Source organism: Tenrec ecaudatus, chromosome 12, assembly GCF_050624435.1.
Source record: "Tenrec ecaudatus isolate mTenEca1 chromosome 12, mTenEca1.hap1, whole genome shotgun sequence".
In the NCBI taxonomy this organism is placed as follows: Eukaryota; Metazoa; Chordata; class Mammalia; order Afrosoricida; family Tenrecidae; genus Tenrec; species Tenrec ecaudatus.
In genome coordinates this window covers 116,373,576-116,400,567 of record NC_134541.1, presented here as the reverse complement: position 1 = coordinate 116,400,567, position 26,992 = coordinate 116,373,576, and the positions used below count along the sequence as shown (strand labels likewise).

Sequence of the window (26,992 nt, the reverse complement as noted above, 5' to 3'; positions counted from 1 at the left end):
GACAACCCTTTAAGGTCTCTGAAGGTAGCTGGGCACCATGTAGTTTCTTCAGCACACTTTGTTATAGCACCCATATCTTCAGTGATCTCTTCATGAGGATGAGCATTGAAAAGGGCCATTTCATAAGAACTAGTTGTTTCCTAGGTTGGAGCTAGAATTAAGTGTGGGCTCCAAATCCAAATCTCCGTCTTATCTATGTCTCTGGTTCACATTAGATGTCAGGGGAAGCCAGCCCCTAACACATCATTACGGGTCCGGTAGGCGCAATTGTACAGCGATAATAAGTAAAGATCATAGTAAAGTTATAGAGAGCATGAGAGATAGAAGTGAAGTATTGAAATAAATGGAGTCAGACACGATTCATAGTAGCATGCTCACCTCAGCCCCGCTTGGTGGTCCACGTGGAGGGAGAGAGAGACCTTTAATGCTAGCCCAGGCTTTTATCTTCTCTGGGGATATGCAAGCCCCCTAAGTACAGGTGAGGGCATATGTCACAGGAAGGGTTGTGCTATAGGTATTACAGTAATGAGAGGGGGTGGTCTAGTGAAAAACACGCAATAGGAAGAGGAGGGATTGGGGGTACACATGTGACAAGATGGGTGGATCCTAGAGTCAGGATTGCAGCCTAACCTTGGTCATCTTTGGTTGGGTTTGACCTCTCTGGGGTCTCCTACAAGGAAACAGAAAACTGCTGTCCTTATCAGAAGGGAGTGGGCCCTATTTGTTGTGGGATAAACAGTGGTGACTGCTTGTTCTAGATGGCTGATAGCTCTTAAGGAGAATAACCCCTGACCTACTTCTGATGACCTCCAAGTGTATAGTCATTCACAAGCAGCTGTTTGGCATATATTTGGGGGAGACAGCTTGGGAGAAATCCTTCTGTATCCCACAATGAGAGACATTGCTATTGTTTAATGATAGAGAATATTATAAATAATTTTCCTGAGTCACAATTTAATTCTATTGATAGTGTCCTGAATTTAGCTAATGGCATAGAATTTAAAACATTGTCAAGGAAAGATTATAGGATACAAATATAAACCTATATAAGAACAGGCCAGCTTCTTGCTAATTTGAAGTGTGCCGCAATGAACATGGGAGAACATTTGTATGGTCGTGGTCTAGCTCTTATTTTGTTGGGATTTATACCCAACAAAGGTATTGCTGAGTTGTGTGCAATTTCTATTGACAGTTGTTTTATGTATTGCTATATTGCTTTCTATAATGAAATTTCATATTTATAAGCCTACCCGGGGTGTATGAGTTCCAATCTCTCTGTACTCTCTGTAGTTTGAGACTGTAACTCTTTATAGGAGTAGAAAGCCTTGTCTTTTCCTCATGGAATGGCTGGTGATTTTGAACTGCTGACATTGAGGTTAGCAGCCCAATACTGGGCTTTGTGGTGTGAGGTGAACTGAGGAGTTGTGGGTTTCTGTGAAGAGAGGTTGAGAGGGTATTAGCAGGAAGGCTAGGGCCTACAAGAAGCCTGGGGTCTCTAGGGCTCTATGCCCCAGGGGTGTGACAAGTGAATAGGGGTTGATGGGAGTGTTGGGGAGTGCTAGATCCCTGGGGAAATTTTATTGGGAGATATCTGGGGAAATATGGAGTAGGTCTCCTAGAACCCTGACTAGGGATCAGTGAGTGGCCATGCCTAGGGGGAGGGGGCGAAATGTGAAGTTCTTGGGACTCCCAGAGAGTCCTTGTCTCGTGGTGTTAACAAGAAGCTGGAGGTACTAGCAGCAGCTTTGCTGTCAGTCACAAAGGTGACAGACCTATCAAATGGTGTCAGGTGCCAGATGCTACAGCCAGTGAGTGCAGTCGCTAAACATGGTGCCACTGCATGATACTAGATCCACGAGGGAGAATCAGCCTGGTGTGGGTGTCTCAGAATGGAAGTTTGGGAGAATCTCGGAGGAAATTCTGAGGGCAAGCACAGAAAAAAGCTCACAAAACAAGGACATAGTTGGCATTGATACTGATAATTTATTCTCCCAAGTCCCAGCCCCAGTGCCCACCTGGCTGATTCCAAAGGGATAGAGCAGTTGGAGGAGGTGTAGTGACTGCATTTAACTTCAAGTGGGACAGAACAGGGATCTCAGACCTGCTGATCCCTTTTGAGGGATCTCAACACTCCAGCCCCATAGCCACCATGTTGGAGAAATTGAAGCGTGTGCTCAAGGTCCCTCAGTGGGTCTCAGTTGATTGCTGATTACATCTTCCCATATTCCTTTTTCCGAAGATCACTCCGTTTGATCTTGCCAGTGATGGTTTTTGGCAGCTCTGGGACAAACTCCACCTGAATGAAGAGAAAGCAAACATAGAATCGCTTGGTCCTGCTGTTTAAAAAAAAATTCTTTTAAAATGTTTTCTACTGTGTTCCTTGTCTCCTGTACAGACCTCAGATAGTTGACACCACGTGGTGACTTTTGTCCTCTGACTCTATGAAGGTGAGTGCAGTCATGCAATTTACTTTGGCCAGTAAACTATAGGTGGAATTGAAGTGTGTCACCTCTAGCAAAAAGAGTTTGGAACCATTGAGACGGAAGACTGGTTACCTCATCCTGCCACTGACCATAGCACCAACTCAATGTGAGCCAATGGATGACAGAATGAAATGTTGCCTGGTACTGGTCCATCTTCATGATCACTGGGATGCTTGAGCCTGTGTATTTTCAGGGTCTTCCAATCTTGGGGACCCCCTTCACAACACTTGATCAGAAAATATTCTGTTTTGATACGTTATGTTTTCATTGGCTAATTTTGGGAAGTATATTGCCAGATCTTTGTTCCTATTCTGCCTTAGCCTGGAAGCCCAACTGAAACCTGTATACATTGAATGGTAGTGCTGATGTTTGCAATGCTTGCCTGCAGTATACTGGTAGCTCCGTTCCTGGGAGCATTGAGGCTACACAACTTAACATGAAAAGCATGAACTTATTTGGCCAGATCCATTAGGGTTTGAGTTCCATCTCGGATTTTCATTAGCTGTAATTTCAGGTCACTTCTACTTCTGCAAAGAGTTACTGTCTCAGAAACCCACAGAGGCAGTTGTGTGCTATCCCATAGAGTCACCATGAGTCAGAATTGACCTAATAGAAGTAAGATTGTCTGTACTTTGTTATTGTCTTATTTTCTTCTATGTAGAATGGGATAGCTATACCATAACAGGTTGTGGCAAGGGATAACTAAATGACTATGGGGCTTGGCACATTAAGCAAGTAATCAATCAATATTAGCCATATAGTGCCATAACATGTATTGATTGTAAAACTCAACCAATGTTGCTTAGTATTGCCAAAGAAGGAAATATCAATTCTTTGACATCTGTAACCTTTCAACCTGTTTTAAGCAAATGTTTGATGTCCTGTGCTACATATACTATTCCATAGCCTACAGTTTTCCCTTAATGATACACTATCTAGATATTTTTGTGTGAAAAAATAAAATGCATTCACCTTCATTTTAAACTACAGGACAGTGTTAATTCTTTTTATTTTTTTAAGATCATTTTCGTGGGGGGTCTTGGAACCCTTATCACAATCCATATATATATCCACCACGTGTCAAGCACATTTGTACATATGTTACCATCATCATGTTCAAAATATTTTATTTCTATTTGAGCCCTTAATATCAGATCCTCATTACCCTCCCCCTTCCCTCTCTCATGAACCCTTGATCATTTATAATTTTTTTCATGTCTTAAAATGACTGCTGCCTCCCTTCAGGCACTTTTCTGTTTTCTGTCCCCCTGGGAGGAGGTTATATGTAGATCATTGAGATAAGTTTCCCCTTTCTTCCCCCACCTTCCCTTTACCCTACTGGTATTGCTACACTCATTGATCCTGAAGGGTTTATCTGTCCTGGGTTCCCTGTGTTGTGAGCTATTATTTGTACAGTGTACATATTCTTGTATAACCGGATTTATAAGGTAGAATTGACGTCATGATAGTGGGGGTAGGTGGGGAGAAAGGAAGCATTAAAGAACTAGAGGAAAGTTGTGTGTTTTGTCAGTACTAATCCGCACCCTGACTGACTCGTCTCTTCCTTGTGACTCTTCTATACATAGATGTCCTATTGTCTACAGATGGGCTTTGATCTCCACTCTGTGCTCCCCCTCATTCACATTGTTATGATTTTTCGTTCTGAGTCTTTGATGCCTGATACCTGATCCCACTGACACCTCATGATTACACAGGTTGGTGTGTTTCTTCCATGTGGGGTTGGTTGCTTCTTAGCTAGATGGCCGCTTGTTTATCTTCCAGCTTTTAAGACCCCAGATGCTATATCTTTTGATAGCTGGGCATTATCAGCTTTCTTCACCATATTTGCTTTTGTACCAATTTTGTCTTCAGTGATTGTGTTGGGAAGATGAGAATCATAAAGTGTTGGGTTATTAGAACATTGTTCTTGCATTGAGGGAGTACTTGAGTAGAGGCCCAATGTCCGTCTGCTACCTTAATACTTGACATATAACAATATGTGCACAGATATATTTCCCTATCATTATATATAAATATATTTACATATGTACATACCTGTATTCAGACCTCTATAAATGCTCTTTGCCTCCTAGTTCTTTCCTCAATTTCATTTTTCTTTCCTGTTGTCCCACTATCATGTTCAGCCTTAGTTCGGGTTTCAGTAATTCCTCTCAGCTACACTGTCCTTGATTAAGCCCCACCAGACATCCTACATTCACCCTCCTCACCATTGGACAGTGTTAATTCTATGAATAAACAAATCATTTCTGTATTTGGGTTGTTTAGACCAGTGTTTTTCAACCCATAGAATGAGAATCCTTCCAAGCCATACTCACTTGCATCAAGTTGTTTCCACCTCATATCAACCCTATAGGACAGGGAAAACTTGCTCCTGTGGATCTCCAAGACTGTAAGTTGTTACAGAAGTAGACAGCACACCCTATCAATCACCCACTGAGAGGCTGTTGGTTTCAAACTGCTTGTGGTTAGCAGTCCAACAAGTAACAACTGTGTCACCAAGGCTCCTGGATTGTGGCGCCCTTGGTGTAATGTAAAATGAAGGTTGCAACCTGCATTTAAATAAATAATCAAGTGGAATACAAACTATTGAATATATTGTAAGTTGTAAGGATAAATATTTTTTTGGTTATCTGACTATATGCATATATATGTATTGGGCTGCGTTGTGTTTCTAACTATGAATCATATTGTAGAAAGTTTGGGAGATTCTGATTTGGGTTTCTTTCCAAAATTTGTAGGATTGTAAGTAACCTTCTTGTACATATATATTTGGATATTTGTCTGACTTTTAAATTTAGGCTAAGTTTCCAATAGAGGGTTCCTTTTGAGTTCCTAACAGAGAAGAGAGAAGTTCTTATCCAGTGATACCTGCTCCACCCCAACCTTATATCAAATTGCTTCATCTGCATTGGAAAATACCAGTGCTCTTGGTTCTCTGATCACCATGGAGCACTTGGGACAGCTGAACACCAGATCAATCAGGAGTCCCAGAGCCCATCCATCCTCCATGCTCACCTTTCTTGGGTACTTATATGGGGCTGTCACTGTCTTCACATGTTGCTGTAGCTCCTTGGTAAGCTGGTCCTGGTCATGGGACTGGAACTCTGGAGTCAGGACGATAAATGCCTTCACCACCTGCAGTATCAGAATGAAGTCACAGTGAGGGGCCAACAAATTCTACTCCCATTCATTCTGACGCATAACAAGAACTGCCTCACAGGGCTTACAAGGCTTTATAGAAGGAGACTGTCACATCTTTCTCCTATGGAATGGCTGTGGGTTGGAACCACTAACCTTTCAGTTATCAGCCAAGCATTTGATCAATATGTCACCAAAATTTTAACATTTATTGAATGGACGGAAAGCAAGGTGATGCTTGGACCAAAGGGCTGATATGATGACTTTGGGAAAGGAAAGGCACAGGCTTAAATATCAATACTTCCAATTCTATTCCATGTACTTTGAAAATTATTTAATCCTCTTAACTTCAGTTTCCTTCTGTACAAAATATGGACAGTAGAATTTCATCCCTTGCCAAGAGATCTGCCAAGATTTCAATGAACGATGCAGGTGAAACTTGTTTGTTGTTGTTAAATGCTGTCGAGTTGTATCCAGCCCATAAGAACCCTATGTACACCAGAATAACAGCTTGCCCAGTTCTGTGCTATCCTCACAGTTGCCTTTATGTTTGAGCCCATGATTGTGGACACTGTGTCCGTCTATCTCACCGAAGGCCTTCCTCTTTAGTGCTGTCTTCCTATTTCATATGCCTCTTGAAACCATGTCCAAAGTACACGAGACAAAGTCTCCCCACTCTCAATTCTAAGGAACGTTCTGGCCTTACTTTTTCAAGACAAATTTGTTCTTGTTCTAACAGCCCATGGTACTTTCAAGATTCTTCACAAGTACCATGTCAAATACCTCAATTTTTCTTTAAATTTCCTCATTCAATGTCCAATTTACAAATGTATCTTAGGCAATTGAGAACCCAATGACTTGGGGCAGGTGACCCCTGGTTCTCAAAGTAATGTTCTTGCTCTTCAACACTTTAAAGAGGTCTTATGCAGCAGACTTGTCCAATTAAATGTGTTCTTTCATTTCTTGACTGCAGCTGTCAGGAGCATTGATTGTGGATCGAAGCAAGATGATATCTTTGACAACTTCAGTTTTTCACCCATTTATCATGGTAGTCCAATTGTAAGGATTTTTCATCTTCTTTACATTGAGTCATATTATATAACAGCAGTTTTCAACCTGTGGGTCATGACCCCTTTGGGGGTCAAAGAACCCTTCCACAGGGATCTCTCAATTCATAACAGTAGCAAAATTACAGTTATGAAGTAGCAGCAAAAATAATTTTATGGTTGGGGGGTCACCACAACATGAGGAACTGTATGAAAAAGGGTCGTGGCATTAGGAAGGTTGAGAACCCCTGTTCTATACCGAAAGCTGCAATCACTGATCTTCATCATCCAGTACTTCCAATCCTCCTCACTTTCAGTCAGCAAAGTTTTATCATCTGCATATTGTAGGTTGTTAAAGAGCCTTCTTCCAATCCTGATGCAGTGTTGGTCTTTGTTTAGTCCAGTTTCTCTGATTATTTGCTCATCATACAGATTGAATAAGTTTGGTGAAAGGATATAACCCTGTACACATTTACATACACACCGTTCCCAATTTAATCCACTCAATATTCCTTTGTTCTATTTCAACCATTGCCTACCAGTACATGTACCAGTTGTTCATGAACACCGTGAAGGATTCTGAAATTTTCTTTCTTCTCAATGCTATTCAAAGGGTTTGGATGTTTTTTTGCTTCATATTTTAATACTTTTATTGCATACAATTTAATAGTTCTATCATATGAAGAAGAGTTGTGGAATCATCAGCACAATTTAAGAACATTTTCTTCTTTTCCTACTCATTATTGTTAGCTCCGCATTTCCTCTGGACTTTTCTTGCCATACCTCTATGTGATTATTAATTCAGTTACTGCCTCTATAGATTTACTTATCCTGGATTTCAGTACAGAAAATCTTACAACACTATCCATAGTCAAAAGTCTTTGTATAGTCACAAAACACAAGTAAACACATTTCTGGTATCTTCTTTGAGCCAAGATCCATTTGACATCAGCAATGATATCCCTCATTCCATATACTCTTCTGAATCCTTCTTAAATTTCTGGAAGCTTCCTATCAATGTACTACTGCAACTGTTGTTGAATGATCTTCAGCAATATTTTACTTACATGTGATATTAATGATATTGTTAGATAATTTCTATAATTTTGGGGTTCAACTTTCTTTGGAATGAGTACAATTATGAACTTCTTCCAGTCAGTTGGCCAAGTAGCTGTCATCCAGATTTCTTGGCATAAATAAGTAAGTGCTTCATCAGATAGTTGAAGTATTATCATTGATATCCTATCCATTCCTGGAATCTTGTATTTTGAAATGCCTTCAGTGCAGCCTGCACTTCTTCCTTCAGTACCATTGGATCTTGATTATAAGCTACCTCTTGAAATAGCTGAGTGTCAACTAGTACTTTTTGGTATAGTGACCGTACATTCTTTCCATCACCTTTTGATGCTTCCTGCATCATTCAATGGTTTGCCCACAGAATCCCCCCCCCACTTCATTATAGTACTTTACTTTTGTCTTCTCCAGCTGCAATTTGAAATGTTCTGTTCAGTTATTTCACTTCATTTCTTCCATTTGATTTAACTACTCTATGATCAAGAGCAAGTTTCAGAGTTGCTTCTGACGCCCATGCTGAACTTTCCCTTCTTTCCTGTCTTTTGAAGAGCCTTTTGTTCTTTTCACTTATGATGTGCTTGATGTTACTGCACGGCTTTTCAGTTATGCCATTAGTGTTCAGTGGGTCTAATTTACTCTTGTAATGCTCAAGAAATTCAGGTGGTATATGTGTGAGTCTGGGTAGACTAGAGAAAAAAATTCATAGACACTCATATAAGAAAGAGTTGTATGGGCTCCCAGGAAGATAGCAACTGAGTAACACATACCAGAAGGACTCCACAGAAATCAGCCCAGGAGTTACTAAGAGGGAAATTCAACACTTCTGGACCACGGAAAGAGCATCATAAAAATAAGGATCTGCAAGGTTTTGAGGGGCTGGAGGATTTTGGCTTACCACAGTGGAGGCTGGTGAGAGTTTGGCCTTAGCCCAGTCACTGTCTTGCCTGAAGCCAGGACCATTTGGAGCCGGGACAGGGGCTTTATCTCAAGACAGCCACAGCTTGCTGCTGCCTTGCCTCAAGACACAGATTAAACCCTTGCAGCCCCACGGGCAGGGCTCAGGCCTCAGCTATTTTGCTACTTTTGCTTCCCCTCTCTTCTTTCTATTCTCCCACAGTCCCCTCTTTTTTGTCTCTTCCCTCTTCTCTCACACACTACGGCCGAACTCCAGACCACTCCCCTTAGCCTAGGGCAATTATGTCTGCCCCCCACCCAGTTAGGTGAACTCCACCCTGTGCAGCATAGCCTGGGCTGAGGAAAGCCAGGCCAACCTCTACCAGGCGATACTCCATCCAACTTCTTACCAGGGAATTCCTGCCTGTGTGGCTGGGGGAGCTCCTATTTGTCCTCTGTGGGCCCAAGTGACTGAGGGAACTTCCTCCCACCTACCTCAGTGCCTCACATGGCTGAAGGCAGATCAGTCAACACACACCAACATTCCAAGCTGCTGCAGGAACCTCTTCCCAACTTCTGCAGTGATCAACCTGGCCAAGGAAAGTCTTCCCATCATTCGCCATGTTCTAAACCCAAGCAGGCAAACCACAAGCCTTCTGGGGAACTCCCCTTGAGAGTGAAGTCACAGGAGGATAAAGTGGTAGGCTAATTCCATAGTGAAATTAGCTGTAGGCAGTTCGAAGAAGCATTCCTATGAATCTCCTTCGACTCCCTGGAAAATGGCACCTGGTTCATCTAAAACAACACAACACAACACAATAGCAATCAGCCCCAATGACCTCAGCAACAACAAAACTAGGAGAAACAAAAGGCAATAGCTGAAGATATCCTGAACCTAAGGACATGCATAGAAGAAGCAGCCACAGAGAGCTTCCACAGAGAGAAGAGCTGCCACAGAGAGAAGTTTTCAGAATGTTGCTTGGAGTCATATAGGATATGAGGGAAACAATACAGAAAAAGGATGACATGATAGAGGGGATAAAGTCCATACACCAAAGGGAAATACAAGAGCTTAGGGAGAAGATAACAACAACAACAACAACAACAACAACAACAAAAAAACAGTAGCAGACTCGTGGACCTCAAGAATCGACTGGAGGAAGCAGAGAACCACACCAGTGACTTTGAGGGCAGCCAAGCAGACTTTAACAAACACAAACAAAAATGTAATAAGATCATCAGAGAAGCTGAAGAAAACCTAAGAGTTATGTCTGATGCTATGAAGAGGAACATCAGAATCATTGGCTTACACAACAAAGAAGCCATCTGCAACAATTGTGAGAGAATTCTTGGAGGAAAGCTTCCACAGCTTAATGAATGAAAACCAGGCAACCATTCAGGAGGCTGAAAGAACACCAGCTAGATTGAATCCCAAGAAGATGTCATCAAGGCACATAACAGTTAAACCTTCCAACTTTGAGGAAGAGGAAAAAATCATGAGAGCATCTAGGGAAAAACAAGCAATCACATATAAAGGTTCCCCAATAAGAATATGCTTATACATCTCAGCAGAAACTATGAAGAAGAGGAGAGAGTGGTGTAACATATTGCAAAAATTGAAGGAAAACAATGCAAACCCAAGAATACTCTACCAAGCCAAATTACCAATCAAGATAGATGGCGTAGTATGGGTTTTCCCAGGCAAGAAAAACTGAAAGAATATTTTAGAAGAAATGCAGCCTTACAAAAGATCCTTGCCGACCCAGTATGAGCAGAAGAACAACACTTACCAAGCATAAATAAGAGACCGCTACATAGAACAACCTCGCCCAAAGGGTAAAAAAGAGAAAACAGCCCCCAAGATAGCATTGGCTTGAGGATGGAAAGAAGTCTACAATGATGCACACACATGCACAACACACTAATAAGAAAGGAGGGTAGGAAAACACTCAACACAATAGGCATAAGATGACATCACAGATTCCACAGATGGAGATAATAACCCTGAATATTAATGGAGTGAACTCAGGCATTAAAAGACTGAGGCTAGAAGACTGGCTTAGAAAACACAACCCATCAATCTGCTACTTGCAGGAGACACATCTCAAGGATACAGACAAAATAGGTTAAGAATTAAAGGCTGGAGAAAGGTATAGCAAGCAAACAGAAATTCAAAAAAAGCAGGGGTTTCAAACCTAATCTCGGGTAAAGTGGACCTCAAAGTGCAAACCATAAAAGGAGATAAGGAGGGACACTATATAATGCTCAAGGGATCAGTAGACAAAGAAAGACTAAGCATCATAAACATATATTCCCTAAAGGAGAGACCTGCTAGATATGTCAACCAAACACTCCAAAAGATGAAAAGAGAAATCACAGCCTCAACAATTATAGTGAGTGACTTCAATACATCACTCTCTGAGAAAGATCGATCACAGGGAAAGAAACTCAACAAGGAGGCTAGAAATCTAAACATGACAATTAGACAATTTGACCTGATAGATATTTACAGAGCTTTTCATCCAAATACAAAAAAAAAAAAATCACGTTCTTTTCAAGCCTGCATTGGAGATATTCGAAGTTAGACCACATGCTGGGTCATAAGGCAAATCTACATAAATTTAAGCACATCGATATCATACAGACCTCTCTTTCTGTCCATGTGCCATAAGTCTGGAAATCAACACAAGGAAGATGAAGAAAACAAGAGCAAACAATTGGAGGATGAATAACTGTATTGCAAAAGGAGTGTGTACTGGCACAGATCAGAGATGAAATTAGGAAATTTCTAGAGACCAACGAGAATCAAAACACGACATATTGAAACTTATGGGGCACAGCAATGGCAGTTATCAGAGGAAGGTTCATAACAATACATGCACACATGAAAAAGGAAGAGAGACACATGATTGATATACTGGCACAAAATTTATAACAACTAGAGCAGAGGGAGCAGAACAATCCTAGAGCAAAAGGAAAGAAACAATAAAAATCAGGGATGAGATTCAGGAGAGAGAATAAAGAAATTATGGAAAAAATTAACGCTGCTAAAAGTTGGTCTTTGAAAGGATAAACAGAATTGACAGAACTGGCAACCCAACCGAAGAAAGGAGGGAACAAATTTCAATAGCAAGAATGAGGGATGAAAGCGGGGACATTACAACACACCCTAATGAAATCAAAAGGATAATTACACAATACTATGAAGGATTGTACTCTGATGAATTCAACAACTTGGAAAACATGGAAAAATTCTTGGAAAAACAATCCCTCCCTAGACAATCCCCTAAGGACCTCAAGAATCTCAGCAGACTCATAGCAATAGAAGAAACAGACAAGGTTAACAAGGGATTATCAACAAAAAAATCTGTTGGACCAGATGGCTTCATTGGAGAATTCTACAAAGCATTTACGGAAGAACCAACACCAATCCTACACAAACTCTTCCAGAACATAGAAAAAGATGGCAAACTCCTGAACTACTTCTATGAAGCTAGTATAACACTAATACCCAAACTGATCAAGGATCCCACAAGAATTGAAAACTACAGACCAATATCCCTAATGAACATCAATGGAAAAATCCTTTCCAAAATACTGGCCAATAGAATATAAATGTATATAAAACAAATAATTCACCATGACCAAGTGGGATTCATACCAGCGATGCAGGGATAGTTCAACATAGAAAAACCATTAGTATCATTTGCCACATTGACATGAAAAACTATAAGGACTACATGATAATATTGATAGATGCAGGAAAAGCATTTGACAGCATCCAACACCAATTCCTGCATAAGACACTTGAGAAGATAGGAAAGGAAGGAAAATTCCTCAATACCATACAAGCCTATATATGATAAACCAAGAGCCAACGTGGTAGTCAACGGAGAGAAGACAAACACAATCTCACTGAAAAGGGACCAGACAAGGATGTCTCTTGTCCTCACTCTTATTTAACATCGTACTTGAGGTTTTAGCTAACAGCATAAGGCAAAGAAAAGACATCAAAGGTATTCGTTTGGGGAAGGAAGAGGTGAAACTATTGCTATTTGCAGATGATATGATTTTATATGTGGAAAATCCCAAACGCTCCACAAGGGGTGTATTGGAAGCAATAGAGGAGTTTGACAGAGTGGCAGCATAAAAGATCAACAAACAGAAGTCCATCAGACTACTGTACACATAGGATAAGACCCATGTTCGTGGATTGGAAGACTCAATATAGTCAAGATGTCAGTTCTGCCAAAGGCACTATATAAATTTAATGCAATCCTGATACAATTACCCTCACCTTTCTTCAAAGAAATGGAAAAACTGATTACCAACTTCATATGGAGAGGGAAGAAGCCCAGAATTAGCAGAGAACTCCTCAAGAAGAAGGACACAGTGAGAGGGCTTGCTTCACCTGACTTTAGCACATACTACTATACAGCCAGAGTTGTCAAAACTGCATGGTATTGGTACAATGACAGATACTCAGACCAATGGAAAAGAACTGAAACCCAGAAATAAAACCATCAGCATACAGACAACTGATCTTTGATAAGGGCCCCAAAAAATATCCAATGGGAAGCAGATGCCCTCCTCAACAAGTGGTGTTGAGAAAAATGGATATCTACCTGCAGAAAATTGAAGCAAGACCCTTATCTCACTCCATGGGCAAGAATAAACTCAAGATGTATCACAGACCTTGAAGTTAAACCCAAAAATATTAGGGACATCAATGAGGGAATTAGGACCAACTTGAGAATTTTGGCACAGGGAATACATACACAGGGAATTATACATACACAGGGAATTTTGGCACAGGGAATACATATTTCTGATATACATATCAGAAATAGGGAAGGACCCAGAGAAGGCACAAATTGACAAGTGGGATATACTGAAGATAAAACACCTGCGTACATCGAAAGAATTCTCCAAGAGAATAATAAGAGAGTCCATGGACTGGGAAAACATCTTTAACAATGACACATTAGACAAAGGCCTTATTACTAAAATATACAATACTCTGCTAGCTTTCAAAAAGAAAAAAAATTAATTGCCCACTGAGGAGGTCAGCAAAGGACCTGAAAAGTTTCACAGGGGAGGAATCCGAATGGCCAATAAACATGAGAAAATCTTCCCCATCTTTATCCATTAGAGAAATGCAAATTAAAACAACCATGAGATACCACCTAACACCCTCAAAGATAGCCCAATTCAAAAAATCAGAAAGCAACAGTGTTGGAGGGGCTGTGGGGAGACCGGAACTCTCATCCACTGCTGGTGGACCTGTAGGTATGTACAGCCACTGTGGAAATTGATCTGGCGGTATCTAAAACAGATGGAAATCAAGCTACCGTATGACCCACCAAATCCTACTGGGCATATACCCAGAAGAGGCATGAAAAAAACCACAGTCAAACATCTGTGCTTCAATGTTCATCACGGCACAGTTCACAATTGCAAGGAATTGGAAACAACCCAAATTTCCATCAACTGACAAGTGGATTAAAAAACTGTGGTACATACATACAATGGAGTACTACACATCACTAAAAAGCCGTGATGAACGAATGAAGCACATCGCCTCATGGGAAGAAGTGGAGGAAATCATGCTAAGCGAAGTAAGCCAAGCACAAAAGGACAAATACAACATGAGTCTGCTGCGGTAAGTTTTAAAAAAATGCAAAAGGTCACAGGGATAAAAACTACTGTATACAAACATTCCTGGGGTGAGGACCAGGTAGTATGGTAGGGGCCAGACCGAATCCAGGGATACATATTGTAGCCAACTAAAAAGGAGGTGGGGAAAGGAAAAAAAATGGGTAGTGGGGGACAAGGGCACTAACCCACCCAAGGGGAGGGTATTGTTTATATTTCCACAGGGAAAGAGGGACCAGACTTCAACCTAGTGCTCTAAGATGTGAATGCAACATGCCGGCATGGAGTAGGAAACCAGGGCAGAGGTCTGAGTGGCTGGCCCCAATCCCAACTACATGGACAGCTACCCCATTCCCCAGAAGAATTTATTTCAGAGGACAGCACTGAAGCTACAGCTCAGGGAGAGGCACATGTCTGATTAGAGCACATGTGAGCAAATGAAGGGGGAGGAAGAGAGAGTGGAGCACATCCTGGTCCACCAACCCTTGACGATGATATTCCCACTGAGAGCAGCCATTCCACAGAGAAAACCATGTGGCTGTCCCCCCTATGAGGCATGACATCTCTCACTGACCCATAGCCCTACAGGGGACAACACTGGAGACACAGTGTGGGAATTGCACCTGATCTGATCCCACCACACGGAGGCAGAACACTAAGGGCATGGAACAGAACAGCAAGGGGAACAGAACAGCGAAGTCCCCAGGGAATACCAAAAATAGACTTTGGGGCCAGGGCTTGGCACCCCATCACACTCAACTGGAAAACATTCCTAAAGGCCAACAAACAGTCCTTGAACTAAGTACACACTTTTCTTTGTTGTTGTTGTGTTGTGTTTTTTTTGTCATTGGCTTTTTGTTGTTGTTGTTTTCTTTTGTTGCTTGATTTTGCTCTGTCTTGTTTTTGTGCATGTTATTATCTCCGCAGGTCTGCCTAAATAAGATAGGCTCGATGAACTGTCTGGAGGAGAAAACAATGGGACCGACGGTTCCGGGGACATGGGGGAGGGAAAAGTGGAGGGAAAGGAAGTGGTGTTAACAAACCCAGGGACAAGGGAACAACAAGTGATCCAAATCGGCAGAGAGGAGGGTGTAGGAGGCCTGGTAGGGCTTGATCAAGGGCAATTTAACCAAGAGGAATTACTGAAACCCAAATGAAGGCTGAGTATGATAGTGGGACAAGAGGAAAGTAAAAGGAAATAGAGGAACAAGCTCAGAAGCAAAGGACCTTTACAGAGGTCTAAATAAAGGCATATACACATGTAATGATATTTATATTTGATGATGGGGAAATAGCTATATATGCATATATTTATAGGTTTAGTATTAAGGTAACAGATGAATATTGGGCCTCCACTCAAGTACTCCCTCAGTGCAAGAATACTTTGTTCAATTAAACTAGCATTCCATGATGCTTGCCTTCCCGACACAGTCGCTGAAGACAAACTGGGTGTATAAGTAAATGTGATGAAGAAAGCTGATGGTGCCTGACTATCAAAAGATATAACATCAAAGGTCTTAAAGACTTGAAGGTAAACAAGTGGCCATCTAGCTCAGAACAACAAAGCCCACATGGCAGAAGCACCAGCCTGTGTGATCATGAGGTGTCAAAGAGATGAGATATCAGGCATCAAAGAACAAAAAATCATATCACTGTGTGCTCACCTCCCTGATACGTTCGCTGAAGACAAATGGGTGCATAAGCAAATGTGGTGAAGAAAGCTGATGGTGCTCAGCTATCAAAAGATATAGTGTCTGGGGTCTTAAAGGCTTGAAGGTAAACGAGCTCACAAAAACAAAGCCCACATGGAAGAAGCACACTAGCCTGTGTGATCACGAGGTGTTGAAGGGATGAGGTATCAGGCAACAAAAAACAAAAAGTCATATCATTATGAATGAGGGGGAGTGCAGAGTGGGGACCCAAAGTCCATCTGTAGGTAACTGGACATCTGCTTGCAGAAGGGTTGAGGGCAGGAGACAAGTCAATCAGGGTTCAGTGTGTAGCGATGATGAAACATACAAGTTTCCTCTAGTTCCTAAATACTTACCCCCGCCGCACCTCCCCACCCCCAACCTCCACAATCATGATCCCAATTCTACCTTACAAATCTGGCTAGACCAGGGGATGTACACTGGTTCAGATGGGAACTGGAAACACAGGGAATCCAGGACGGATGATCCCTTCAGGACTAGTGGTGAGAATGGCAATATGGGGTGGGTGGGGTAGAAAGGGGGAACCGATGACAGAGATCTACATATAACCTTCTCCCTGGGGGACAGACAATAGAAAAGTGGGTGAAGGGAGACATTGGAGAGTGTATGATATGACAAAATAATAATTCATAAATTATCAAGGGTCCATGGGGGAGGGGGATGGAGGAGACAGGGCATGGGCGATGAAGAGCTGATGCCAGGGGCTTAGGTGGAGAGCAAATGTTTTGAGAATGCTGAGGTTAATGAATGCGCAAATATGCTTTGTACAGTTGATTGTGATAAGTGTTGTATGAGCCCCCAATAAAATGATTTTTTAAAAAAAAGAAAGAAGAGCTTTATATACAAGAGTAATTGAATATTGAGGAAACATCCCAGTCCAGTCCAGATCAAGTCCTTAAGTCTTATATTGGCCAATATGCCTGATACCAATCTATAAATTCCTCTTCAGAGTCATGAAACACATGCAATGATCTGGAATGTAGGAAGATCACAGGCCAGTGGGTGGAAATTCTTGTGGATCCAGTGGCAGTGGAAGCATCTCAGCGCTGGCACGGATCTGCATGTGGCTCCTTCAGCTTCAACACTAGTGTAGTGTGTCTTGTCGTCACAAATGTCTCACAGGGAGTGTCTCTGTTTTCTACCTCCAGCGAACTATTTATCTCCTTACTGTCTCCAAATGAGGTCATCAAGCTGTGACCTGATAGGCTAAACTCTACGCCTTCATTCTTAAGTCTCAGATTGACAACAGATTATGTAACTACCACAGTATATATTCATGGTGGTATTTTGGCTCCCATAGACTTGTCTTAATTTTCTTCAACTTCAACTTGAACTTACATATGAACAATTAGTTTGTTACACAGTCCGCCCCTGGCCTTGCTTTGGCTGCTAATTTTGAGCTTCCCATCATCTCTTCCCATAGCTCTAATCAATTTGATTTTTGTGTATTCCATCTGGTGAAGTCTACATGCATAGTAACCATTTATGTTGTTGAATAAGAGGTATTCGCAATGGAGAAGCAATTGGTTCTGCACATTTCTATCATGTATTCTTCAGTTTAATTTCTGCCACCAAAACCATGTTTTCCACCTACTGCTTTTCCTTTGTTTCCAATTTTTACATGCCAATCACTAGTCATTTTCAAGGCAACTTGATAGCATGTTTGATCATTTTCAGCTGGATAAGTTAATAAAATTCTTCAACTCTTCATCTCAAGTTTTAGTAGTTGATATGTAAAACTGAACAATAGTTGTATTGACTGAATTTCCTTGTCTATTTACATATATTATCCTATCAGAGAGAGCATTGTACTTCAAGATAGATCATGAATTTTAAAAAAATCTTTATTTTTCCTCTTGATTTTGTCACTCCTGGCACATTAAACTAGATGGTTGTTGGATTCAAAATGGTAAAGACCAGCCCATTTCAGCTCATTAATATCTAGGATATTAATCTTTATGCATTTCACTTCATTTGTGGTGATGTCTAACTTTCCTATATTAATGGATGCTTGTGCTGTTTCTTATTTTGAGTGATGCTAGTTAAAATGCATCGTTGCTTTTGTTAGTAGTAGCATCATAACTGATACTATCACTGTATGTCTAGTTCTCTGCTTGGAACCCAGTGAGCAATCGACAATGATTCATTACATCCCTAAGTCTGTTACACAGGGTTCAATACATAGTAGGTTTCCAACAACCAAAAACCAAAGTCCCTGCTATCTAGTCAATTCTTACTTACAGTGGCCCTATAGGACAGGGTAGAAGTTGCCAATGTAAACATCCACCACTGTAACTCATCTTTCTCCTGTAGAGCTGGCTGGTGGTTTTGACCCACTGACCCTGCAGGAAGCAGCCCAACGAATAACCGCTACACCACAGGAGCGCCTACATTTTCAATAAGTCCTTTAAAATCAAAGATTATATGCTGTGGGGCCAGATTGCTGACCCGTGTCATTTAGGCAAGCGATTTCTTTATGGCTGTTTCCTTGTCTATACATACAAGACTCATTACCTTTGAGGCAATTCTGACTGGTGGTAACTCCATGTGATAGAGTAGAGTTGTTCCATAGTAGTTTCCAAGCTGCCATCTTCACGGAAGGGAAATCATCAGCCCTTCCTTCTTCAGTGCTGCTCGGCAGGCTGGGAGTGGCAACCTTGGTACAATCACCCAGCTCCTTATCTATAAAGAGTCCTTACCTCGTAGGATTGTTGTGGGTGAAGAGTTGGTACATCATAGTCAAGGTTCATTAAATTTTAGCTATCATCACGACCACTGGCATCAGCATTCATAATCATTACTTAAAGATTCACAGGCGAGCTCACAGTGCTTCCTGCTGGGCATGTACTGTGAATCCCCTCCTCACACTAATGAGACCTTTGCACCATAGGATGGACGCTGAGCATAGTTTGTCCAGCTCCCAGCTTCCCAGAACCCACACGCAGACATGGTCCCATCAGTGTCCTCTACTCACCTCCCTTCGAATGGGGTCCGGACTGCTCACCACAGCTGATTCGGCCACCGCTGGGTGCTCTGCCAGCGCATTCTCCACCTCTGCTGGACCAATTCGGTACCTGCAAGATCAACTACTCTTCCTTCACAGGTTCAGAGGCACATGCTAGGATTGCGGGGAGATGCTCCAATGATTGGCTTTGGAGGGTCCCATATTCCTTTGGCACAGAGGTTAATCCACAATAGGAAATCTGAGGATTAGGACCTGCCTGGGTTGTGGTCCAGAATCCTTGACATCTACACTCAGAAAGACTAAGACTCAGGTACACACAGGCTCTCAAGGCCACAGATGAGCAAATGGAGAGACCTTAGTCTTCCCAGGCCTCTGGGTTCTTGGCTGGAGGAGCATCTGCCAGTATGAAATTTCTTAGAAACCTCAAAATTTATCTTAATCATGCATTTAAATTTAGCATCTTATTTCCCAATACATAAGTGTTTGCTTTAGAGATGAACAAATACCTCCATTTCCTGCAGTGTCCTAGAATTGTTGTTCTAGGATAATGTATATTTATTATTGTTTCTGTGATTGTTATAAAGTTTAGGCATATGGGCTCAGATCCAAATGACCTCACTTTAACTTTGGGCTCCACCATGAGGTACCTTTAAGACTGAGGCAACCTTCTTCCTTGCCTTGCGACCCAGACTCTTCATGCGAAAATAGGGATTAAAATGGCACCTGCTTCATATGACTGAGTGCTGCAATAAATTTTTGATTGGCTGGGAACCTTGTGGTTGGCAGTTTGAACCCATGTAGTGTTTCCACGGAAGAAAGGCTTGGGGTCTTTCACGAAAACGATGTGGGGCAGGTCGCCTTTGTAACACCGGAAGTCACCACACGCCAAGGATGACTCAATGCAGCTAACAACTTAACACGGAATGGTGAGTTCAGTGGATTAATGGGCAGAAAACCCTTTGGTGAGTGCTTTCATATCCTAAGGATGTTGTCAAGTTCAGTCGTCACCATCACGTTTCTCCTGGACAACGTGGGCCTCGCACCAGGAGCACAAATATAAAATAAGCTCCCCAAGCAATAGAGACCCAAACAACCCCCCTCATTCCAATCCTTTCACTTCTTTAATCATGCAGTGTCTTATGATGAATTTATTCTTACCTCAACTTCGTTTGGATAGTTGCATCTGCATACTTGGTTTGGGGGAGGTGCACAATGTAGAATTAATTAGACCGAAAGCTCGCTCACAAATGCGTAGAGGAAGCACCTGGAAAGCCAGATCTGACTAGGCAAGCGAGGTGACACCTGCTGGCCCACGGTCAATCACACCTACCCAGAAGTATTGATGAGATCGTCACTTCTCCCCAGGAACCAGAAGTAGCCCTCTTCATCAATAGTTGCTCTGTCCCCAGTGTTGTAAAAGTCCCCACACTCCACCTGGGCTGTCTCTTCTGGGTCATCCTGCAAAGAGAAGATCACCCACCTTCTGTTGAAAGCAGTGGGTATAAAGTTGGTGAGTAACAGCCTGAAACTGGACTCTGAATTCAAGCCCCATCTGGCACAATATAATCTTCCTTGGCCTATTTTCTTGACACGGAAACATTTAAATCATGTTACTGCCAATGAAGGGATGGTATTAAGCCAATTTCCAGAACAACTCATTTTGGTGTGGCATTTGCTAAAATAAAATTTCAATTCCAAGACTGATAAACCCTCAGGAACAATAGTGGGAGCAGTGATACCATAAGGATAAGGGGAAGATGGGAGGAGTATATCCCCTCATGGGCGGTGAATAACAGTGTAAAATATGAAAAAAATAATCATTTATAATTTATCAAGGGGTCATGAGGGTGGGAGTGTGGGTGAGGAGGGAAAAAAGATGAGCTGATCCCAAGGGTTTAAGTAGAAAGAAAATGTTTTGAAAATTATGATGGTAACATATATACAAATGTGCTTAATAAAACAAGAACTTAAAAATTATTTACTGCTATAAATATCAGTGCTCACTCAGCACCTAGTATATGGGTGGTCTTAATGAACATACAAGGGGGATTTAGAAAGTTCATGAAAAAAATTAATTTTAATTCTGTTTTTTCCATTCCATTTTGAAGTCCCATCGTATATGGGATAACTTTCCTTCCCAAAATAAGATCTCATTTGATCCTGCAATTTTTGTGTATGTGACTGGCATTTTTAAAAATGAAGCTTCTTATTTTGAGACAGGTGTAGGTGTACATCCAGCAGCAAAACTATGGAGGTAGGGGAACTGGGCCTCAGAGATATTGTGGGTTTGGTTCCCCATATTACAATAAACTGAATATGGCAATACAGGGAGGCACTTTTTTTGTTTGCTTGTCTCCCGGCACACATAAACGTTATGTCTGCATTATGCTGTAGTATACGGTTTGTGATAACACCATGAAGAAGTTTGGAATATCGTGAGAATTACAAAATGGGACACAGAGACATGGAGGGAGCACGGGCCATTGAGAGAACAGTGTCAAATCCTACAGAAAGATCTTGTATAGCCTTTATTCCGTTTTTCCCACTAGGACCATCTTACAAAACTATAGCCACAAGGGGCTTGACACTGATAGATCCACTCAGACTTCCTCAGTTTTACTTGTGTTTATAGTTCTTGCTATTTTGTCACAGCTGTCGGTTCGTGTATCCACCACCACAGTCTGCATGCAGAGCAGTTCCATCATAAGGACTTTTGGTGTTGCTGTATTATCACATCTACCTTGTTCCTGCATTCTCTTATTCTTCCTATTTCCATGCCCTGTCCCTAGTGCCTGCCAATGAATAATCTACCTTTGCCATTTTAGGAACATTATGTAATGTGCAGGAAAGGTAGAGAGCTTTGGATGACTATACCCATTACTCTGTGAGCATTAAGTTAACCGTTGAAGTTGAGCTGTTAGCATTAAGATTAAGGCCCACATTTTTGGGGGACACTAGCATCACAAGAGAGCCTCAGGTGCAGCCAATGCACAGAGAGGACCACATGGCCAGCCCCACAACGAGACAGGCCATCCCTCACTGACCCATAGCTCTACAGGGGACAACACTGAAGACACAGTATGGGAATTGCGCTTAATCTGATCCCACCACACTGAGGCAAAACACTAAGGGCATGCAACAGAAAAGCAAGGGGAACAGAGAACAAATTCCCCAGGGAATACCAAAAATAGACTTTGGGGACAGGGCTTGGCACCCCATCAGATTCGACAGGAAAACACTCCTAAAGGCCAAAAAATAGTCTTTGAACTAACTACAAGCTTTTCTTTTTTTTTATTGTTGTTGTGTTGTGATTTTTGTTTTTTTTTATCATTGGCTTTTAATTGTTGGTGTTTTTTTTTGTTTTCTTTTGTTGCTTGGTTTTGCTCTGTTTTGTTTTTGTGCATGTTATTATCTCCACAGGTCCAGAAAAACAATCTGGAGGAGAAAACAATTGGACCGACAATTCCGGGAGTACATGGGAGAGGGGAAGGTGGGGGAAGGAAGTGGTGTCAACAAAACCAGGGTCAAGGGAACAACAAGTGATCCAAATCAGTAGTGAGGAGGGTATAGGAGGCCTGGTAGGGCTTGATCAAGGGAAGGTGGCCGAGAGGAATTACTGAAACCCAAATAAAGGCTGAGCATGACAGTGGGACAAGAGGAAAGTCAAAGGAAATAGAGGAAAGAGCTAGGAGGCAAAGGACATTTATAGAAGTCTAAATAAAGGCATGTACATATGTAAGTGTATTTATATATGAGGATGGGGAAGTATATCTATGTGCATATATTTATAGGTTTAATATTAAAGTAGCATATGGACATTGAGCCTCCACTCAAGTATTCCCTCAATGCAAGAATAATTTGTTCTATTAAACTGGCATTCCATGATGCTCACCTTCCCGACACGATAGCTGAAGAAAAAGTGGGTGGATAAGCAAATGTGGTGAAGAAAGCTTATGGTGCCCAGCTATCAAAATCTATCGCATCTGGGGTCTTAAAGGCTTGAAGGTAAACAAGTGGCCATCTAGCTCGGAAGCAACAAAACCCATATGGAAGAAGCACACCAGTCTGTGTGATTGCGAGGTGTCGAAGGGATGAAGTATCAGGCATCAAAGAACAAAACATCATATCATTGTGAATGAGGGGGAGTACGGAGAGGGGACACAAAGCCCATGTGTAAGCAACTGGACATCCCCTTATGGAAGAGTTGTGGGGAGGAGACGAGCCAGTCAGGGTGCAGTGTAGCAGCAGTGAAACATATAACTTTCCTGTAGTTCCTAAATGCTTCCTCCCCACCCACTATCATGATTCCAACTCTACCTTACAAATCTGGCTAGACCAGAGGATGTACACTGGTACAGATAGGAACTGGAAGCACAGGGAATCCAGGACAGATGATCCCTTCAGAACAAGTGGTGAGAGTGGCGATACTGGTAGAGTGGAGGGAGGGTGAGGTACAGAGGGGGAACCAATTACAGGGGTCTACATATGACTTCCTCCCTGGAGGACAGACAACAGAAAAGTGGGTGAAGGGATATGTTGGACGGTGCAAGACATGACAAAATAATAATTTATAAATTATCAAGGGTTCTTGAGGGAGGGGGTAGTTGGGAGGGAGGGGGGATATGAGGAGCTGATGCCAGGGGTTTATGTGGAGAGCAAATGCTTTGAGATTGATGAGGGTGACAGATGTACAAATGTGCTTTATAAAGTCGATGTATGTATGGATTGTGATAAGAGCTGTATGAGCCCCAGTAAAATGATTTTTTTAAAAAGAAAAGGAAAAAGAAAGCCTCAAGTGATTGGGGCTTTAAAGAAAGGAGATAGAATCTGAGGCTACATTTCCAGGTCTGGTCACCTTTTCATGGTCAATCTCTGGAAGGTGGGAATTCCTCACTCATGGCCATTTAAATTAACTAGGGAGGTCTGGAATTTGTTTTAAAGAAAGCATTTCAGCAGGTGTGCCTTATAGTCTGTCTCCAGTTTCAATCACCCTTGGATTTCTCATTTAAGACTCTTATCCCAAATTGAGCAGTAAGGTCTTTGGGGGCAAAATACATGGCTTTTAATGTGAACCAGCCATTCATTAATGTGCATAAATCACATAACACTTCTTAGTTGCGATTTCTTCCTTTGTGATATGAGCTGAATTGTGTTATGTTGGCATCCTAACCCCTATACATGTGGATAGGATATCATTTGGGAATAAGATTTTCTTTGTTATGTTTCTGAGGAGACATCATTGTATGTAAGTTATGTCTTAAAGCAAATCATTTAAAAAAACAACAACAACACTTTTTTCTTGTGAACTTGGTGAAGATTTGCCGAGCAGATCAGTGTTCCATTCAACAGTTCATACATCATGTATCTTCCCTCCTTCTTGTGTTTTCTGTTTTCGATCCCTTCTGAAATTTTGCTGTTGGGTATGTGCTGCCCTTTAAGTCTCAAGCAGTTGATTATTTTCAGGTGTGCACACTTCCCTGTTGTTATTGTTCTTCCTATAGGCCTGTCTACTGTTTGACTGGAAATTGAGCCATGGCTATATGTTCATTTCCAGACTTAACAAGGCCAACAATAGCTTCAGGGTGAACTGGCATAACGTAGGACGATGTTCGACATTCTACTTTGGTGAGTAGTGAATGGAGTCTTAAATGCTTGTGGGGAGCCATCCCAGGTGCAACAACCAGTCTCTCCCAGTCTAGAAGGAGGAAGAAGCTCAAAGACTCACTGAAATAATTTGTCTAGTGGACTAAGGGACCACATGAATATTAGTTTCAATGACCCTGAGACTGAAGAACTAGATGGTGTCTGGCCACAACTACCAAATGGCTGAAAGGAATCAGATCATTGGGAAAGAAACTCAATAAAGACACAGAAACTAAACAACACAATCAACCAAGTTGACCTCCTCAATATTTACAGATCATTCCATCCAACAACACCAATGCAAATGGAATATTTTTGTAGGATAGATCATGTAATAGGACATAAAGTAAGGCTTAATAAATTAAAAAAATGAGACTCTAATAGAAAGAGCAAGGGAAAACACATTGAACATAGGGACACTGAACATTGCACTGCTTAAGAACTACTGGGTAATCGTTGAAATAAAGAATAAAATAAAAATCCCTTGAAACAAATAAGAACAAAAACACAACAGACCAAAAATTTGGGGGACACAACAAAAGTAGTTCTTGGAGGACAATGTATTTTAATAAACACACACATTATTAAAAAAGAGAGAGACCCAAATCAACACCCTTACCCAATACCTTAAACAGCTAGAAAAATCAACACCCTAACTCAATACCTTAAACAGCTAGAACTGGAGCAACAAAATAAATCTTCAACTACCAACAGAAAATGAATCATAAAAATAAGAGCAGAAATTAAATAAATTGGAAAACAGAACAGCAATAGAAAAATATCAATTGAACAAAAAAATTGGTTCTTTGAAAGGATTAAAAAAAAAACTGACAAACCACTGACAAATTTGACCAAGAAAAAGAAATAGAGATGTAAATATTAAAAGTAAGAGAGAAAAAGGGTGACACCACAACAGAAAACACAGCAATGAAACGAAAAAAAAAAAATAACAGCACGTTATTATGAAAGTCTGTACTCCAACACAGTTAAAAATGAAAAAATTTCCATAAATGCACTATCTCCCCAAACTAACAAAATCTGAACAGATCCTTCACAATAAAAGACAGATTAGAGCATTAAAAAATTTCCAAAAAACCCTAACAAAACCCAGGGCCAGATAGCTTCACTGGAGAATTCCACCAAATATTCAGAGAAGAGCTGGCATAAATTATACACAAACTATTTCAGAATATAGAAAAGGGTGGCAAACTTCCCCAAACATCTTAAGAAGTTAGCATAACTCCAATACAAAAACTCATAACTCATTATATATGTATATATATATATACACATATGCAAACATACACAGATTTAAGATGGATAAAATACCTAAAAGTTGAGAGCTATAAAGATCACCAATGAGAAAACAGGGGCAAACTTAAGGGTCTTATTAAAGGACAGACATACTATCAAGTATAATGAAAAAACTCACACATTAGAAGGTAAAATAGACTGATGAACCTACTTAAAATCCTTATGTGCATCAAAAGGGTGAATAAGGAACCCACGGACTGAGGGAAAAAATTTGCCAGTGACACAGTGGACCAGGGATGAATCTCTAAAATCTATAGAAACAACATGTCAATAAGAAAAAGACAAATAGCTTAATTAAAAAGCGGACAAGGGAAATGAACAGACAGTTCACCAACGATTCACCCTTTCCCACAGCTGATGGGACTGTAAACACGGGCAACCACTGTGGAAAGTGGTATGGTGCTCTGTTAAACCACTGGGAATGGAAATTCCATATGATCCAGCAATACAAATTCATAGCACAAAAAGATCCATAGCACAAACAGACATGGACACACCCATTTTCATTGCAGCATTGTTCACAACAGCAAGTAGATAGAAACAACTCAGATGCCCATCAGTAGAAGAATTGATAAAGAAAATCTTGTCCATACACGCAGTGGAATACTACACATCACTAAAAAACAGTGATCAAAACACAAAACCCATGATAGCATTGATGGACCTGGAGAACGTTAGGCCGAGTGAAACCACATCACAAAAAGACAAACATTGGATGAGGTCACAACTATAAGGATAAAAAGCAAGACCAAGACTTACATACCAAAGGGAACAGACTTTGGAGGTAACCCAGGGGAGGGAGGGAGGGAGGGCAGCTAAAGTAATGGACTAGAGAGGTGACAACCTCTCATTCAGATGAAACGTGGAGGTCTGCAAGAGGGAGAAGAACAGGGGACACCGGTGGGGGTAACTGCTTGCCGTGGGGTGGACTTGTGGTTTGAACTGTTGAATGCAGAGGTAATGATCTAAAATGTAAACCCCCAGCTATTTGTCCCTCTGTCTCTCTCTTTGTGTCTCTCCGTCTCTGTCTCTCTCTCTCACACACAC

The 26,992-nt window shown here is 41.3% G+C and overlaps 1 protein-coding gene across 1 annotated transcript in view; it reads right to left on the bottom strand.

Moving 5' to 3' along the window:
* Positions 1 to 2,209: 2,209 nt before the first annotated feature.
* Positions 2,210 to 26,992, bottom strand: part of ACSM1 (acyl-CoA synthetase medium chain family member 1) — a 63,962-nt gene continuing 39,179 nt past the window's right edge. The window contains exons 10-13 of the mRNA XM_075528360.1: positions 20,319 to 20,446; positions 18,998 to 19,097; positions 5,520 to 5,639; positions 2,210 to 2,296 (exon numbers count right to left, since the gene is read on the bottom strand). Of these exons, the coding sequence (XP_075384475.1) occupies positions 2,210 to 2,296; positions 5,520 to 5,639; positions 18,998 to 19,097; positions 20,319 to 20,446 (435 nt within the window). The remainder of the gene's footprint in view (positions 2,297 to 5,519; positions 5,640 to 18,997; positions 19,098 to 20,318; positions 20,447 to 26,992) is intronic.